The following is an 18,873-nucleotide window of genomic DNA, read 5'->3' on the forward strand; positions in this document are numbered from 1 at the left end:
AGATGGGCTAGGGTGCCTGCACTCTTCCTACTGAGGGCATCGGCTACTACGTTGCCCTTACCTGGATGGTATAGGATGTCACAATCATAGTCTTTGAGGAGTTCCATCCACCTTCTCTGACGCATGTTGAGATCCTTCTGAGTGAAGATGTGCTTCAAGCTCTTATGATCGGTGTAGATCTGAAAGGTCTCTCCATACAAATAATGGCGCCAGATTTTCAAGGCGTGTATGATTGCGGCAAGCTCCAAGTCATGGGTAGGATAGTTCTTCTCATGATTCTTTAGTTGTCTAGACCCATATGCTATAACCTTTCCATGCTGCATCAGGACACAACCCAGGCCCAGATAGGAGGCATCACTATAGACTGTATACCCTCCTGATCCACTCGGTAGAGCCAGCACGGGTGCAGTAGTCAGTCGCTTCTTCAATTCGGAAAAACTCCTTTCGCAGTTCTCATTCCAATCAAACTTTGCATTCTTCTTTGTGAGTCGGGTTAGAGGGGCCGCTAGACTGGAGAACCCTTCGACAAACCGGCGGTAATAACCCGCCATCCCTAGGAAACTGCGAATTTCCTTAACTGTTGTCAGCCTTTCCCAACCAAGTACCGCTTCAACCTTTTCGGGGTTCACCGACGCCCCTTCCTTCGATATAACATGTCCTAGGAAGGCGGTTTGCTCGAGCCAAAATCCACACTTGCTCAACTTTGCATACAACTTCTTTTCCCTGAGTACCTGGAGGACTTGGGCAAGATGATGAGCATGTTCTTCTCTACTTTTTGAGTAGACTAAGATATCATCGATGAATACGATGACAAATTTATCCAAAAACTCTCTGAAGATTCTGTTCATTAGATCCATAAAGATGGCCGGGGCGTTGGTTAGCCCAAACGGCATAACCAGGAACTCATAGTGTCCGTACCTGGTTCGGAATGCCGTCTTGGGGATGTCTTCAGCTCTCACCTTCACCTGGTGGTAACCTGATCGTAGATCTATTTTAGAAAAGACCTGTGCACCCTGCAACTGATCGAAAAGGTCATCAATCCGGGGGAGAGGGTACTTGTTTTTAATTGTTACCTTGTTTATCCTTCTATAATCAATACACAGTCTCAACGTTCCATCTCCTTTCTTTGCAAAAGTAACCCCGGCACCCCATGGGGAAATGCTGTGTCTAATGAAGCCACTGTTTTGTAGCTCAGTGATTTGTTTCCTTAGCTCTTCCATCTCGATGCGGCTCATTCGGTAAGGAGCTACCGAGATGGGTTGGGTTCCTGGCTGTAAGTCTATGGTGAACTCGACCTCTCTGTCCCCTGGTAGACCGGGCAGTTCATCCGGAAATACGTCTGGAAAGTCTCGGACTACTGGAATCTCTTGGATACAAACTTCCTTCTTGGGTTTACCTAGTTAGGGAAAATACAATATCAACGCACTGGGAATTAAGAAGAAAAGAATTTGTCATTAGGGAAAATCAGTACCGAATAATTTTATTAACTTGTAAATGGCTCCTCGTTGGGAGGATTAAATACAATCTTTTTATTAAAGCAGTCTATGGTGGCGTGATACGCCGCCAGCCAATCCATTCCTAGGATTACATCAAAATCCCCTGTGTCTAACCCTATCAGGTCTACCCTCAATTTCTTATCTGCTATCTCCACGGTACATGCCCTGTAGACAACCTCTCCTAGTAATGTCTCCCCCCCAGCGATAGATACCAACAATAGTGAATCAAGTCTATCAGGTGATACACAAATTTTGGAAGCAAGAACATGTGAAATAAAAGAATGTGATGCACCAGTATCAAACAAAATATGAGCAATGTGGCCAGAGATAGTATACATACCATGTACCACGTCCGGGTCTGCATCGGCATCCTTCTGGGTAAGGTTGTAAACTCTGCCCTGGATTGGAGGCCTCCCTTGATTCTGGTTCCTAGGGCACTCCCTCGCATAGTGCTGGGCACTGCCGCATATGCGACAGGTGTTGTTGAGGCGGTAGCAGGGTCGGTCCCCATGATCCCTGCCGCAGTACTGGCAGATCTTCCCACGAGCTGCTGCCATAGCCTGAGGAGGGCCCTGAACGGCAGGCCTGGGTCTCTTACTGGGTTGGACATGCATGGCAGGCGCTGGCCTGCGGAGCGGGGCTGAAGGTCGGGAACTTCCCGCTAGCTGAGGGCGGGTGTCGAAGCTCCTTTCTATGATCTGCGCCTTTGCCAGGACTGCCGAATATGTCTCGAGCTCCATCACCAACAAGTGCTGTCTGATCGCCGGGCGGAGACCCCACTGGAATTTCCTGGCCTTTCGGCCCTCATCCAACAATGTCTCCGGGGCATGTCGGCCCAGCTCCAGGAACTTGCGGGCATACTCCGACACTGTCATATTACCCTGGACCAACTGAGCAAATTCCATTTCCTTTAAATGTTGGATGTGTTTAGGGAGATACTCCGCATGGAAAGCCGCTAGGAACTGCTCCCAAGTAACTGGTACAGGCAGGGTGGCCCGCTTGAGCTCCCACCAGCGTACTGCTTCCCCTACCAGCATGTAGGAGGCAATGGCAGCCCTCTGCTCAGGAATTACTCCCAAGGTCTCAAAGGCTCTCTCAGTCTCCGCCAGCCAGTATTGGGCCTCTTCGAAAGAGGATCCCCCTGAAAAAGTAGAAGGGTTCAGTCTCCTGTACCTCTCTATGAAGCCGGGGTCGATCAAGGAGGGAGCGGGGTCCCGAGGTAGAGGGACTGGGGCCGGCTGAGGGTGAACTGGGGGACCCTGTGGTGGCGCCTGCTGATGGGGTGGGGGCACTGGAATGTGCTGTGGCGGTACCTGTTGGTACTGTGGCTGTGGTACCGGGTCGTACCGCGGCTGTGGTGCCGGGTGGTACTGTGGAGGAACAGGCTCCTGCCGGGGTGGCTCGGGATCAGCCTGCTGTAACGGGGGCTCAACCTGCGCTAGCGGAGGAGGTCCGGGTAACTCCCTTCTCTCCTCTTGCCTTCGCTGAGCAGCTACGAGAGCTTCCACCATCTCATATAATCTGTCCAAATCCTCCCGAAGCGAATTATCTTGGGCCGCTCGGTTTAGTGGGGGCCTTCCTCTCCTCATTTCTGTGTACCTGCATTTACCAGGAATGGTTGAGTAACGACCAATCGGTGAGTATTTCTTTAAAGGACTATAGTGTAAGGGATGGGTCCGAGGAAATGCGGCTCTGATACCAACTGTAACAACCCCGTAAAATATTAAAAAGAAATGAGTATTTAAATATATCGAATGCGGAAGCGAGATCAAAATTTCAGTTAACATCCCTTACACGAAAAACCAAAAACGTACTTAAAATATAAAAGGTTAAACTAACTAAGAAAGAAAACTCGAAAATAAACTATGCGTATGACTACAGAGTCTCTAGGCATCCCCTTCGTCGTCCTCCTGCGGAACGGGCTCGGGAACCATGTCTTCCTGATCTGAAATGGTTAATTAAGGAGTGAGCTACACTAGCCCAGTAAGAACATCACGATATCTCACCGTCACGGAGATAAAGGTGGGTAGAAAAACACAAAAAGACCAATGGAGCATAATTTACAACAAACTCGTTTATTAACATGAAAACCTTTACCATCCACTTACCTTGGTGGAATTTATGAAAACAATATGAGAAAAACAATAACATTATCATAATCATTAAATAATCTAAGCTGTAAAACATAACACTTATCACGCCTCTTGTAATTCAATCATTGTACAACATATCTTTTTCTCATTTACCAGCCTATTAGTATCCGTGGGGGTCCATAGGGGTTCCGCTACCCGTTAACCTTTAACATTCATAATCAGTTTCCAGGGCCGTCCCCATACCCCGTCCGGTATGGGCGCCAAAACCATGAACCTCAATACCCCGTCCGGTATGAGGGTGAAACGGGCCGACCCCATACCCCGTCCGGTATGGGCGCCAAAACCATAAACCTCAATACCCCGTCCGGTATGAGGGTGAAACGGGCCGTCCCCATACCCCGTCTGGTATGGGCGCCAAAACACATAAGATCTCCATACCCCGTCCGGTATGAGAGACCACAATCCCGGTAGGGTCCCCTACGGACCCGGTCCGTCCACCATCTCCCAGGATATCTAATCAGGCTGACCCCCATAATACAATTATCAGTCTACACAATCTTTCATTTTTCTTTTCCTCAGTCAGCATCATCAATTCACATACAAACAAGCAAAACAGTAATTCATGCCGAACAGACAACATACAGTATCAGTTTTTTTCAGTCATTCAACCCATAATTAATAAAAACGTAGTATATGCACACAAATCTGTAAAATGAACACATCAAACCTCATTTTGCATTTAAAGCTGTAAACAGGCCAAATAATAGTAAATCACCAATCACACTAGACTCGGGCTCCATTAGCCACCTTAAGCAATTTCACACATTCGTTAATTCAAGAAATACCGTTTTATCATTTTGAGCTTTAATACCGTGATAGGAAATAGGGTGAGGGGTTCTTACTTGTTTTCGAGATCCGAATACGATTCACAGTGCGCCTGCAGGCCGTCCTTAATTTTCCCTGAATTTTTCCCGGGAAACTGAAACACACTAAGAGTACCTGCACGTGTTCCAAAAAAAATCCAAATTAGGCCCAGGGCCTCTTTCGGCCCAAATCGCAACTCCGGCACGGCGGCGAGTCGCCTCGGGTTGGCTGTTTTCGGCCGTTTTCGGCCGAATTCGGCCACGCTCGCATTGGTCCTTGTCAGAAAACAACCCTAGGGCCCTCGGGGGGCCAAAAAATCACGGAAAAACGGAGCTTACCGGCGGCGGCGCTCTCGGGTGCAGCGGCTCTCCGGCGAGGTTCGTGTTTTGGTGATTCGGCTCCGGTCAACCTGTAGAGAAAAGAATGGTGATCACGGTGATATAAAAATTGCATCGAACGGAGGCCGGGAAGGGCCTCGTCGGAGGCAAAAACCGAGAGGGGGCGCGGCGGCGCCGCTGGGCTTCGGCCGCGTATTCCGGCCGTTTGGCCGGGATTTCGACCTCGATTTGGCCATAGGAGGAATCAGCGGAGAAAAACGAGTCGGGGGTATGAAATTTACCTCGATCGGCGGTCGGAAATTTCCCCGGTGCGGCGGCGAGTGGCGGCGGGTGGCGGCGGTCGGCCTCTGGTTCGTCTTCTCCGGCGAGCGGCTGGCGGCTAGGGTTTGTGGTCTGGTGTGGGGGTTCTATTTATAACCCCTTGCCTTTTGATCACAGCCGTTCATTTCGTTTTAATCTGGGCCGTTCGTTTTTGATTGAATCTGGGCCGTCCGTGCGTTTGAATCTGGGCCGTCCGATCGCGCGATTGATCTGGGCCGTCGGATCGCACCCACGCGGATCGCCAACGTGGCTCCTTTCGGAGTGACGCGATCTTGCCACGTGGCAGGCCCTGGTTGGCCGGGATTGCTGACCGGGCCTGCTGACGTGGCTGCTGACGTGGCCCCCCTTTTTTTTTTTTTTTTTTTTTTTTTTTTTTTTTTTTTCCTCCTTTCCGGGTGCTACACTAATACACCCGCTAAATTAATCACTTACTAAAATTAAAATTTTAAAGTGTTTATGAGTATTCCATATAAAGTATCAAACAACCATCATAAATCTTTTTATTTGCAAATAATTGGATAAAATTTCTTAATTTGTTGAAAATTAATGTAGAATTTATTAGTTTGAATTCAAATAAAATTTATTTTTAATTAGATTTAAAATATATTTATTTTTAAAAAATTATGTTATTAGTTAAAGTTTACTTTTTCGGAGATTTGATTTATATTTATCTCTTCAATAGTAGTAGACTATTTTTTTAAAAATTAAATTTGATGTAAACCTATTTAAAAATACTTTAAGTTGTTAATTTTGATGTGAGTGAAGTTAATGAAAATTTAAATTTTATTAACTTAAAAAAATCTCAACAAATGATATTAGAGTCTTTATTAGTTACGAGTATGTGAAAAAAATTATATAGAGAGAAGAGTAATGAGAAAAAAGAAAAAAAAAACTATAGAATGAGTCTTCATTGCCAAAATGTCAAACAGTCTTCATCAACATCAAAAATAAAAAAAATTTACCATGCCGAGTATGCAAGAAAAGCAATCATGATGAAAAAGATTGTTGGCATAAAAGTAAATTACAATATTTTTATTGTAAAAGACTTTGATATATACAAAAAAAAAAAATATAGGTTGAAAAATGAACAAGTAAATGGGTTGAAAAAGAAGAATATCTTTTTTAAAAATTGAAGAAAAGTGCTCCATGAGATTTTGATGAGAAGTGCATCAAATAATTGAAGATTGATGATAAATGCATTAATAATCGAAGATTAGTAAGAAGTGCATCAATAATTTAAGAGAAATATTTTAAAATATGAAAATCAAATAAGAAATATTAGAGAGAGGTGCTCCAACAAAATAAATCTGGTAATTGTAATTTCTACACTAAATGAAAGTATTGAAAATTAATATAAAAATAATAATTTATTTTATTTATTAGTTTGAATTCAAATAAAATTTATTTGTTAATTAAATTTAGAATATATTTATTTTTTTTAAAAAATTATTTTATCAGTAGAAATTTATCATTTAAAAAATTTGATTTATATTTATTTTTTTAAATAGTAGTAAATTATTTTTAAAAAATTTAAATTTAATGTAAACTTTTTTAAAAATATTTTAAATTATTAATTTTAGGGTGAGTGAAATTAATAAAAATTTAATTTTTTTGATATAATTAATTAATAATTAAAATAAGTAAATTAATGTATTAAATAATAAAAAAATTATTTAAAAAATTATAGAATTGACATGCGATCATTTTTGGTATCCCTCTCATATAATATATATATATATTGATTACCAACGTGTCTTGCAACATGTACAAGATATAAGGATATAACAATCAATCATTTTTTTTTAAAAAAAACTTAATTAGGTTGATTTAATTTCATGTACGAATATTAGCATAATTCCAGATATCTTAGCCTTGTTCTTACAATTTTTTTTTTGTCCTACTGTGGTTTCAAAGTACGTTAAGTTAAAAAGGTATTTTTAAAAGCCATTCTTATAATTTGATTATAAAATATTTCAAGGTAAATTATTAAATTAGTTTCAAAATTTTAATATTTATTATAATTTACTTTTTAATTACTTTTATAATTTTTTTTTTTTTTACATTTTTATTTGTTTTAAACATACATTTCTAACATTAAAAAAACTAAAGTTATTTATAAGAATATCTATAAAAAAAAATAAACTTGACTAATTAATCAATAAAATTAATAGTAAAACTAATAAACATGTTTAATATTTTTATTTATTTATTGGTTTAATTAATTAGTAAAGCTTATTTTATTTTTTTTAAAGATAAACATGTTCTAGTAGTTTTAGGTTTTAATTTTATAGAACGGGAAAAAAATGGGTAACAAAATAAAAATTTCGGAGACTAAATTGTAACATAAAAAATATTAATAATCAAAATATAATAACAGTCAATTTTTATTAGGTAAACCTAATTATAGTGCATGTAGGGGCATTTACAAAAGTATGTTTTGTTCACATTTGAGTAAAAAAGGGAAATGGTAGAAAGTAAAAGTAATTAGGTGTCACATTTAATTGCATTACAACAAATTAAAGTGCAACATTTGATGGAAAGATTTGTATAATTGTGTATTAGATTTCTATTAGTAATAACTATAGTTTAATATGAAATTTAAGTTTGTCTAGTCAAAATTGACTGCAACTTAGTTAATTGCGTATTATATGGGTCCAACATAACTTGGTATGTGTTAGAAATTTGCAAAAGACAGATTCAATTTCTTCTCCATACCCATCATCAAATTGACTCATTTGCACTTTCTCTAGCTACCATTAAATGTTCTATTGTTTTTAATAATTCATTAATTTTGAGTGTTTTTTGGGTCTAAATTTAATTCATTAATTTGTTTTTTTATAAAATAAAAATTTAAAATTTGTCAATCATATTAATACATCATTCAATTTTACTTGTGTCATATAATTTTGGTTTTGTACAAAAAAAAATATAAATTACTCACTAACTATATAGTAGAAGGCAATAACTATAAGTGTAAGGACTAGAAAGTAGAAAGAGTAGAAAAAAAAAAATAATAAAAACGACGTCGTTTTAGAGAGGGGAAAAACGACGTCGTTTTGAAAGAAAGAAAAACGACGTCGTTTTGGGATGTAGGAAAACGACGTCGTTTTGGGATAGGCTGGCAGGGTATAAAAGGAGGTCGGGAAAGGGAGAAGAGGGGGGGAAAAAGAAAAAAAAAGGGAAAGAAAAGGAAAAAGAGAAAAAGAGAAAAGGAGGGAAGGAGGAGAGCAGAGACGAAGAAGAAGAGGAAAGTTCCAGAAGGAGAGGGGAGAGAGTCGGGGCAGAGGGGAGCGAGAAGGGAGAGGGAAGGAGGTCGTGGACGGACGACGCGACCGGCAGGAAGAAGGAAGATGGAAACGGGCGCTCACGGAGGTGATCGGGGAAGGAATGGAAAGTATGGCGGTGTTGGAGGCGTGTGGGGAGCCGTGGGGAAGGATGGGGGTGGTGCGGGTAGAACAGAGTGAGGAGGATGTGAGAGAATAATCTAGGAGGCGCGGGTGGGATAAAAACTCAAGAGAACAGAAGAGGTGTGTGCGTGGGTGAGGATGTGGAGGGAGTCGCTAATAGGCGGTGATGTGTTTCCCCGAAATGCACGGTGGTGAGGGCGTGTATGTGGTGTGAAACGGTGCAAGCTGAGAGGTTAATCGCCCTAGGTAGGCAAAAGTGTATAGGAACCGGGAGGAGGCAGGAGGATGGGGGAGGTAGCGGGTAGGGGGCAGTGGGAGAGGGAAGGGAGCTGGAAGGTACGGCAGTGGGGACTAGGAAACCGGATTTGAGGGGGATTGGATGGGAGAAGGGGAGTAATGTGGTCAGTAGGAGTTAGCAAGTTAGAACGCTTGGGACTAGCATGGTATAAGGAGAGATGGGAGCATGCGGTTTGGGAGGGGGAATTGGGAGGCCGTTGGTAGGGGAGGGTGGAGTTGCCGATGTTGGTGGAGCAGGGAGGGGATATGTATGTGAGTGTGGCCTAGCAAGGCCGAGAGGGGTAGAAGGGTGCATGAGTCACGGATGGTGGTGACGGGAGGTGGAAATGTTGTGTGTGTGCGTGGCCCAACGAGGTCGAGAGATGGAGGAGTGAGTATGAGTCGCCGATGTTGGTGACGCGAGACGATGGTATTTGTGTGTGTGTGTGTGGCCTCTTTAGGTCGAGAGGTGGAGGATTGAGCATGAGTCGCCGATGTTGGTGACGCGAGACGATGGTATTTGTGTGTGTGTGTGGCCTTTTTAGGTCGAGAGGTGGAGGATTGAGCATGAGTCGCCGATGTTGGTGACGCGAGACGATGGTATTTGTGTGTGTGTGTGGCCTCTTTAGGTCGAGAGGTGGAGGATTGAGCATGAGTCGCCGATGTTGGTGACGCGAGACGATGGTAGTTGTGTGCGTGTGTGGCCTCTTTAGGTCGAGAGGTGGAGGATTGAGCATGAGTCGCCGATGTTGGTGACGCGAGACGATAGTATTTGTGTGTGTGTGTGGCCTCTTTAGGTCGAGAGGTGGAGGATTGAGCATGAGTCGCCGATGTTGGTGACGCGAGGCGATGGTATTCGTGTGTGTGTGTGGCCTCTTTGGGTCGAGAGGTGGAGGAGTGAGTGTGAGTCGCCGATGTTGGTGACGCGGAATAATGGTGTGTGGGTGGGTGCGTGGCCTATTAGGTCGAGAGGTGGAGATATGGGTATGAGTCGCCGATATTGGTGACGTGGAATGAAGGTGGTTGGTCGGGGTTTGCAGCGATAACTTGGTGGAGTAAGAACGGAATTGGGATCCGAGCGGCTGGTAACGGAGCCCCGTCGGTAGTGCCATAGGGCACAAGTTTTGTTTGTGATTTAAAGTAGTTTGAAAGGATGGTTTAGTCTGGATATTGAATATCTAGGAATGTTTGATATTGTATTACTATGTGTTGTAGAGGTGGAGATGTATGTACAATTGATTTGGAACATGGAAGGTGGACCAATTTCTCTTGTGCATGGTTGGAATAATATGGATTTCGGTATTGTGTTGTATGAGTGCTTTATCGTACACCGTTAAGAAAAAAAAAAAACGGGGTGTTACAATAAGCCTATAGTTCATATATAAAGTCAGAACTGAATTAATATGGTGGTAAAAATAAAGATATTAACAAGTTATTTTATAGGGTGAAAACTCAAATAAATAAATAAATGAAAAGGAAGAAGAAGAAATAAATTGATTAAATAAACTTATAAAGTCAGTAATATGTTCAACGTGAATACAACCTACAAATTAAATTACTGTTGGATAAGGGCATTGACTCTACAATGAAGTCATTTGGCAGCCTTTGGTCTTTCATTACAAAGTCATACATTATATATGTATACATATATACACACACACACACATACGTATATTGACAACCAATTATTATCTTCCATAATTGTAGTTTTCAAAGGGTTAATTTTCCTCTCCTAATTTCCTCCATTTTAATTACGTACAATTGAAAGGTCGGAGTATATGCATATACATGGATATGTATGCACACATACACACACACATTAATTAATTATGTATCTCAGTTTTCTTTAGTTTTGAAGTAGGTTTCGTCATGGGTTGTTAAGAATTATTTTGCTAATATTCTAAAGTCTTTCTAAAGCTAAAATATATTACACGTGTGTCCGTGTGTGTGTATATATATATATAAGTATAGAGTATGATCGGATACATCAAAGTAACCTGCAACAAGAACTCATAAGCCAATCATCAGAATCCTTCCTTTGTAATTGTGTAATTTACACAGAACATTAATAGAATTAGATATATTGACGTCAAATCAAGTCTGATCATACGAACACTAATTAATCTGCCAAAGATGTAGAAATATTTATATTCTCAATAACAGAAAATCAGTGTAAATATATATTTATGGTAAATTTTTAAAACTAAATGTGTTAAGCCTTAATTAGGAATATTAACGTATCGATAATCTTGAATATATAGTAAAATACCTTAGCTAATCAAGAACAAATCTTTTGTAATTTATCAGTACTGGTTTTTCTATGCGTAATTATCAAAATGAGAACTGCAAGAACTTTTTTTCTCCAAGCGTCAAGATCATATGTATATATATGCATACGTGTTTATATATACGTGTCTCTGTGTGTGTATGGTAAACTTAATTAGTCAATGCATGCATGCTATGTACACACGAAGAGTAAATGAACGTGAACATTTCTCTCACATGAAAATACTTCACAAAAACCAACTAGTTAGTACGTAACTACTTTATAGAATATTGAAGACGTGTGTATGTATAGACAATCTTATATTAGAGTTTCCGTTTTTATGAGCTTTGACTTTAAGTTTTTGTGTTCTAAAAGTATTTTAGTACTAAAGGAGTAAAATTTAAAATGTTTTTGGAAAAATTATTTTTTAACATGTTCAAGTAAAAAAATTATAATGTCCATTTTATGGAAAATAATTTTGATTTATACTTAAAATATTAAAAATTATTTTTTCTTTTTTAAATTAATAGTACGTTTTACGGTTGCTTATATACATGCATGTTCATTCCATATATAAACCGATTCTTACATTAAAAAAAAAAAAACAAAAAAAAAAAAAAGAAAGAGATTTAGTGAAAAAATAAAAAAAAAACACAACTAAACCCAGAAAACATAATTATAAAACCTGAGAATCCTAGAGATAAATGTAATACCAAGGAGATTTGTGATTTGTATAGATGATAAAATGTCAATTAAACAGACCCAACAAAACAAGTGCTTTAAGATTCAGAAACTCTGGTTGAATCACAAATTCTTTTATTAGTTGAGTCAGTGGAATCTTTAGTTGTGTATGTGTGTGGTTAAGTGTCTATGTTCCTTTTTTCGGTTCTCTTTTACACATTCTAGCAATCAAGAATGTTGGATCAAGAACAGGTTGTTTCACGGTGACTCGTTCTATCTCTTGTCTTCTCCTCCGGGGAACAACGAGTGCTTTCTCCTCCGGTGTCTGAAAGTGGGTGTACAAACACATGCATGTTCACACACAAGCACGCAAGAGTCAGCAAGTCAAAAGACAAAATCAAGATGTTAAATGCCTAAAATGTGTGGAAGAGGGTAAAGTATTTGCTATTATTAGTATGAAATAAACTAGGATGTTTTTCCATTCATTCAGTTGACCAAAGAGAAAACACCCATCAATAATACAAAGAACTCTAGAAAGGCAAGTTATAACAGAGAATTGCAAGACAAATTTCAAGAATCCCTTTAATTAGGTCACCTAGTAATGACTAACATGAAAACTAACCTACTTTATGTTCACCAGAGCAAATCTGAATCTAGAGAAAGCCCCTTCAATTGCATCATATAAACATTTACTGAAAAAAATAAGTATTAGGTGATCCATAGGACAATGATTTTACTTTTCCAAAACAACTATATAGAAAATAGAAAACAAAATATGGGAAAACAACAATGATAATCAAGCTTCACCACATTACTGACAAGTCCTTTAAATCGTTTCCAGCAAACTTCACAACAGTTTAAGTAGTTAACGACAGAGTGATATGGCTGCTGAAACAGAAGGCATTACCATCCGCAGCACGTCCAAATTTAGCTTACAAAAGACTCCACATAAATAAAGCTCCTGAAGACTTGGAGAAATGCAGAAATATAGCTTCTGTCTGGTATCAAGCAACACTTTCAGGCTGTAATTTCTGGATTTCTAAATGTAAAACAACAATTTCAATTAGGGTAAAAATGTTAGTCAACTTCTTTGGCAGAAATTCAAAAAAAAAAATAACTCTAGAATCTGAAAAGCAATCTACAATACAACACTTATACGAATTTTCTGCCGGAGTAGCAAGTTCTGCACATATGTTTCAGATCTGGGCAATCCGAACCGCTGCTACAAGGTCTACATTACACTACATCAAGCAGTTCCGTATGTATGGATTGAAATTCAGCCTTATACTGACTTGAAGAATTGCAAGTCATTTAGGAGTGATTTAAAGACAAAATACTGCGGTCACTTTATCACACAGGAACTTTTTTACCACTCGAAACAAGGAGACAGCTTATTTAAATTATAAGCAAAAAGACAACACAGTCATGATCATCAGAAACTTGACCCAGAATTATTCACAAATCTCATATTCTTACTGTTCTCAAGAGTTTATATCCTAATTGATTATTGCTAACATAATGAAATGTAAAGAAGGAACACATCTAAAGATGAGAGTAACTCCGTTTCTTTACATAAAGATTTCAATAGCTTCCACTAATGCAGCAACTGATCTCCATGTCAAAAACAGAACCCATTTGTTGGTTTCTCAAATTATGCAGGGTTCATTTTCCTGCATCATCATTGGATTGGTTAACGGTGTCAAACTTCTGCTTGAAGGAGTCCTGCCTCTGTAACCACATCATGTGCCCCTACAAACAAGAAATTCACATGTCAAAAATAGAATCAAAAGAAAGAAAAGAATCCCGAAATCCTACCACTAAGTAAATCATGTCCCTTTCAGGAAACTACCGAGAAGAAAAGAATCCCAAAAACCAGTATTAAGTAAAGAGAAAAAAAAGCCCGACATTTTTGTGCTTCGAATTTTGAGAAATGGGAAATTGTACCTGGAGAGCAGCAGCCCAGGCAATGAGGAAAGAAGCAAACCAAAATTTCTTGTCCTTGAGGAGAGCCTTGGCGTCAATTTTGCCCATTAAACCTTAACCCTAGAAATTTGCAGTATGTTGACGTTTTGTGACTTGGGGAGATTTACAGGATGGTCTGAGGTTTGGGGAAAATGGGTTCCCTCCAGTTTCTTACCCTCCGGTTTTCTACAGCTTAAATTTCATATTTGAAGATATCATTTTTAATATTTTACATTAACTTAATAATATAGTGAGATCTTATTGCTAAATTTATTTTTTAAAAAATTTGAATTTGGAAGTGATTAATAATATGCTAAAATCATCAATTAATTTTATACACTACTTAATAAGTTATTACATAGTATTAATTAATTATATAATATCACTAAACTATTATAAAATAGATTAAAAGTTTAAATTTATTTCCAATCTTTTAAAATTAATCTAATTTGTGAAAGTATAATTTTTGTTTTAGTTATGAAAATATATATATATATTTTTAACAAATTTAATCTTAGATGAAAGTTAGACAATATTATCTCTTGTAAACGTAATAAAATAGTTAATTATATTAAAAATTTAAATTGATATTAGAATGAAAAATATTTATTTATTATATATAAATTAATATATTATTATTTTTTTATTTATTACGAATGAAAAAAGAGAACAATAGAATTTTTAAGATGAACAAGATCTCAAATAAAGTTACATTGGTCTAAATATATCAAAATCGATATATTCTAGTGCATGAATTAAAATAATAAATTTTATGAAACTCTTATAGATCTACCTAAACAATCGATCAATATAAGAGTTGACAAATGTAAGAATGAACAAGTCTTTAAATTATAATTTCATATCTATAAATAGATCATGACAGTTATTGAATGGTGAAGATACTACTTGACATAGAAGAGGGAATCAATTTCTATGACGAGTTTACGAATACCATAGTTCCAAATAACCTTAAGACCATGAAGGACACCATGAACCTCAACATGAAACGCATGGTTAGTACTCAAATTACTTGTGAAATCATTACCCATCGATCCAGATTATCTATAACAAAAGTTCTTAATAATAGTAAAACGAAGATTATTAAGAGTAAATTCGTTTGTATTAAATTTGTACCACAACAAGGGGTGGTGCTCTCCAGTTAAACTCAAAGGAATCTAAAGAGGTACTCAAGGGACATGTTGACCATGGTCCCCTGGTAGCATTTTAACACTCAAATGTAGACTCAATTATGTTTTAGTTGGAATAGTTTATTGATTTACTTTCTCTGCAAATATGTACTCATTTTTTTTTCTTCAAATGATCCAAGAAGTTGTGGTAAAGATTGTCTTCCAGTTTGTAATACAGTGAGAATTAACATTTGTTTTTAAATTTCATACCAACCATCTATCAAATGGAAGAGAGAAAAAAATAATTTCTAGAATATTGGTTATTAATTAAATAACTGCAAATATTTTTAGCAAATAGCCAATACCGAACAACATAAAATGTACATTTTGTTCAATTATTACATCTTGAATATATATTGTTATCGACAATGAGTCATATTTTTTTTTCATCATTCGTGAGTAAATAATTAGAATTTAAAATTCGTATAACTTGATGAACTTACTGAAAAACTGGCAGGATCCAGATTGTCTTGTCTTCATATATAACTCATTAATTTGTACATAAGAGAAAAAGAAAATATAGGCAATCTTAACCCTAACTCTGTTATGGTTGGGGAATCAAGATCGTGAAATCATCCATCAGTAGGATCCATTTGCAAACATATAGTCCTCAGACAGTTCTCTCAAGCACATCAATTAATGTTTTTGCTCCCAATCTATCAATCCATGAGAAATGTATGTTATATCCATTTCCAGTATTCTAAAGATTTTAGATTTAAGGGTCCTAATATATTTTATAAGATTTTTTATGTCGAGTAGTCTTTCGGGAAGGGAAGAGAATTTCTAATATTCAGGAGACCCCATAAGTGGGAAAGTATTTAACATGAAGAACTTGGACTGAGACTATCATCATGTTCATTCAGGAGCCTCCGACTAAATTTTAACAAGAATGATTTATTCTGGAGATGTATTTTCTTGAAATCAAGGCCCCCAACCTCCTTGGCCTTGACAAATCTTAATCCCAATTCATCAAATGTATTCACCTACGCTTGATGGGCGAAACACAATTAGATATGAGCGAAATTATTTTCTCAATCTGAGTAACCTTCCATATCGGTAATGCTTAACAAGCAGTGATCTAAAAATCCCATTTGAATATATCATACACGACCTTCCATACCCTCATATCAGCAAAGCAATAAATCAAATGACAGATTTGTGTAATACATTCATTTCAAATTCATCCACATAGTCTTTACCAAGCCGCTAGAATGATTAAATTGCACAAGTTTTACCCATAAAAAAGTGCAAATAGAATTCCAAAAACATAAACCAAATTTGCCTGGGACAATAACAACAGGAAAATGAAACTAAAAGAATCTAATATCAAAATAGAAAAAAACGATCCAAGTCATTATCTTAACAACCTATACTTGCTATTCTCTGCTTAGGAACTTCTTCGAACGAACAGGAGCAGTGGGAGAGGAATGGGAAGGGAGGGAGATCAGGCGTCAACTCTCTCGAGCTCTTCTTGGATGATAGTCTTTGTAGGCTTTGCCAACAGATCTGTATACTCCTGGAATGGAGACTTGGTGAATCGGGTCTCTCTCCAGAAATCAGGTGTCAGGAAACCATATGTCTTCAGGAGACACTCAAAGGTGGCCTGCGTACAATTTTATACAATATAGCATTAGATTATGAGATAACATAATGATGCATGGCTTTCCATGTTAAGCGATAGTTAACTGCAATTTTTCATCATGGAAGCAAACAGAAGCCAGTAAAGAATAACATCAATTGTCAAGCTTAAGCATACTCGAAGAGAACAAAGACTTCCAGTATCAAATTAGAGGTATCATCAGAGTTATAGATTTTTTAAATAAAAAACTCTCCCAGATTTAACAAACATCAAGTCTTCTGATCGTCCAAGCAACTCCCACGTCAGCAGTCCAGCCTCTCAAAGCTTTGAAGCTTCTACCAAAATCTTTTCCACTAAACAAAACTTTATTTGTAACTACAGTACATGTTTTCTGAAATTACAAATACACTTCCTGATATCCATCAAGTAGGGAGGGTCCACTCTACCACAGGACACCCTTTACATACTCTCATCCATAGAGTCCAAAAAATACAATAGATCCAACAATATTCTTCTGTTTGAGACAAGAAAGAACCTCCATGATCCAATTTCCTGAGTAACATAGCCTAACCCAACCTAAAAATTGAAGAAGCATGTCCAAGAACTTTCATGTCTCGGCACCATGTCAGCTGACTAGTACCCTTCACCATCTTCGAAACATATTGTTTGTAACAAAAAATTCCTTTCCTCTTTAAATTTCCAATATGTGAGATAACACAAGCAGCTTCCCCAATATACTTTTAACCCATTTTCATCTAACTGGTTTTTCTTTAGGATAACATTTCATATGAAAACTGACGATGTAGGAAAGTATCTAAACCTTCCCATCATCTGCACATATATCAATCCTTGTGTATGCTCAGCTGTGGTATAACTTTTATTACTGGTATAAGAATTTTTCTCACCCAAATTGTTTTCTTCGCATAATAAGGGAATATATCATCTACATACATACCCGTTAGACAAAATAAGAAGTAAAATGCAATAAAAAGTTCATCATCTCTACGCATATTCGGACACAGCTTCACACGCACTATTACATGAAGAGTACTAAAGGTTCAATGTATCAAAGGCGTCAAAAATAGCAAAACCCAGAAAGAACAATAAATTTCATCAGGCTACAAAACCAGTATCTTGTGTAGTGAATCTTCAAGGTCCCCTAAAAGTGCCGTATATATATATCCGTTTCCAAATCAACAGGTGAATAAAAGAAATAGAAAGATGAAACAACCATTTACTTACAGCTAACTCAAGCAAATTCTACACTAAGAATTGATTTAAACAACAGAAACTCCGAGTCATAAATCTATAGTATATAATCAGTAAACATAAACTGTAAACTGTATTGCAAGTCATATAAACCTATAGTACCTAATCAGAAACATAAACTATAAACTGTAAATCAGTACCTTGACAAAATTCCCAAGAGTTTTCGTGGATCCCCTCGACGACGTAAACACATCCTCAATCCCAGCAAACTGGAGCACTTTCTTGGGAACCCGTGCAGCCACGATTCCAGCACCTCTGGGTGCGGGCACCATTCGCACAGTAACCGACCCGCACTTACCCGTAACCTTACACGGCACTGTATGGGGCTTCCCTATCTTGTTGCCCCAATAACCTCTCCTCACAGGAATTACAGACAACTTGGCGAGGATGATGGCCCCCCTGATTGCAGTAGCCACTTCCTTCGAGCACTTAACACCCAAACCTACGTGCCCGTTTCCGTCACCTACCACCACGAAGGCCTTGAACCGGGTCCTCTGGCCGGCTCGAGTCTGTTTCTGAACCGGGGTGATCTTCATGACCTCGTCTTTCAGGGAAGGGCCGACCAGCTGGTCGATGATCTGGTGCTCCTTGATGGGGAGTGAGTGGAGATATATTTGCTCCAATGAACGGATCTTGCCTTCCCTCACAAGGCGGCCTAGCTTTGTTACCGGTACCCATTTTTCCTCTTCTTCTTTTCGAGCACGGCGCCTACCGCGGCCTCCGCGCGGACCTCCACCAAAACCTCGACGGAAAGCGCCTCTGTCGCCTCCTGCACCACCTCTTTCTGCCATGGCTGAGAGTTTCTTCTTGATATTCGCGAGAAGAGAAGAGATGAGACAGCCGCAGGATTTTATACGCGTGTATGAAGAGTAGGATGCTAGGGTTTTGATGTATTTTTTTTACTATAGAATTTATTATGGAGCAATTTGAGTTACAGTAAGTAATTAAAGTATTTTGTGCTTTTTTTTTATTTTTTTTATTTTTCAGTTATATCTATTAAATTTTTTTTAAAATATATATATATATATGTATATAATTTTTTTTTTTTTTAAAAAAATAATAACTCTTCATGTGGTTACAACATATTTTTGTTGCGATTTTTAAGTGTTATTATTATTATTTTCTCGTTTCTAT

The 18,873-nt window shown here is 38.1% G+C and overlaps 2 protein-coding genes across 5 annotated transcripts; both read right to left on the reverse strand.

Annotated features, from left to right (window-relative positions):
• Positions 1-11,855: 11,855 nt before the first annotated feature.
• LOC110824222 (hexose transporter) lies at positions 11,856-13,887 on the reverse strand. Of its 4 annotated transcripts, none has more exons than XR_015816873.1 (4): positions 13,687-13,887; positions 13,315-13,491; positions 12,650-12,781; positions 11,856-12,067 (listed from the first exon to the last, which is right to left on the reverse strand). XR_015816873.1 is itself a non-coding variant. In XM_022054798.2 (2 exons), the coding sequence occupies exons 1-2, from the start codon at positions 13,771-13,773 to the stop codon at positions 13,405-13,407; spliced, it is 174 nt and encodes a 57-aa protein (XP_021910490.1). In that variant the 5' UTR covers positions 13,774-13,887; the 3' UTR covers positions 13,172-13,404. The 4 variants fall into 4 exon arrangements, 1 of the variants encoding a protein (XP_021910490.1); XR_015816872.1 differs by having other exon boundaries at positions 12,365-12,781; XR_015816871.1 differs by having other exon boundaries at positions 11,856-12,781.
• Positions 13,888-16,030: 2,143 nt separating this feature from the next.
• LOC110824221 (uncharacterized) lies at positions 16,031-18,624 on the reverse strand. The gene is made up of 2 exons (XM_022054797.2): positions 17,880-18,624; positions 16,031-16,494 (listed from the first exon to the last, which is right to left on the reverse strand). Exons 1-2 carry the CDS (start codon positions 18,528-18,530, stop codon positions 16,336-16,338), a joined length of 810 nt encoding a protein of 269 aa, XP_021910489.1. The 5' UTR covers positions 18,531-18,624; the 3' UTR covers positions 16,031-16,335.
• Between the last annotated feature and the right edge of the window lie 249 nt (positions 18,625-18,873).

This window comes from Carica papaya, chromosome 2 (genome assembly GCF_054855325.1).
Source record: "Carica papaya isolate Zhongbai chromosome 2, ASM5485532v1, whole genome shotgun sequence".
NCBI classification, from domain to species: domain Eukaryota; kingdom Viridiplantae; phylum Streptophyta; class Magnoliopsida; order Brassicales; family Caricaceae; genus Carica; species Carica papaya.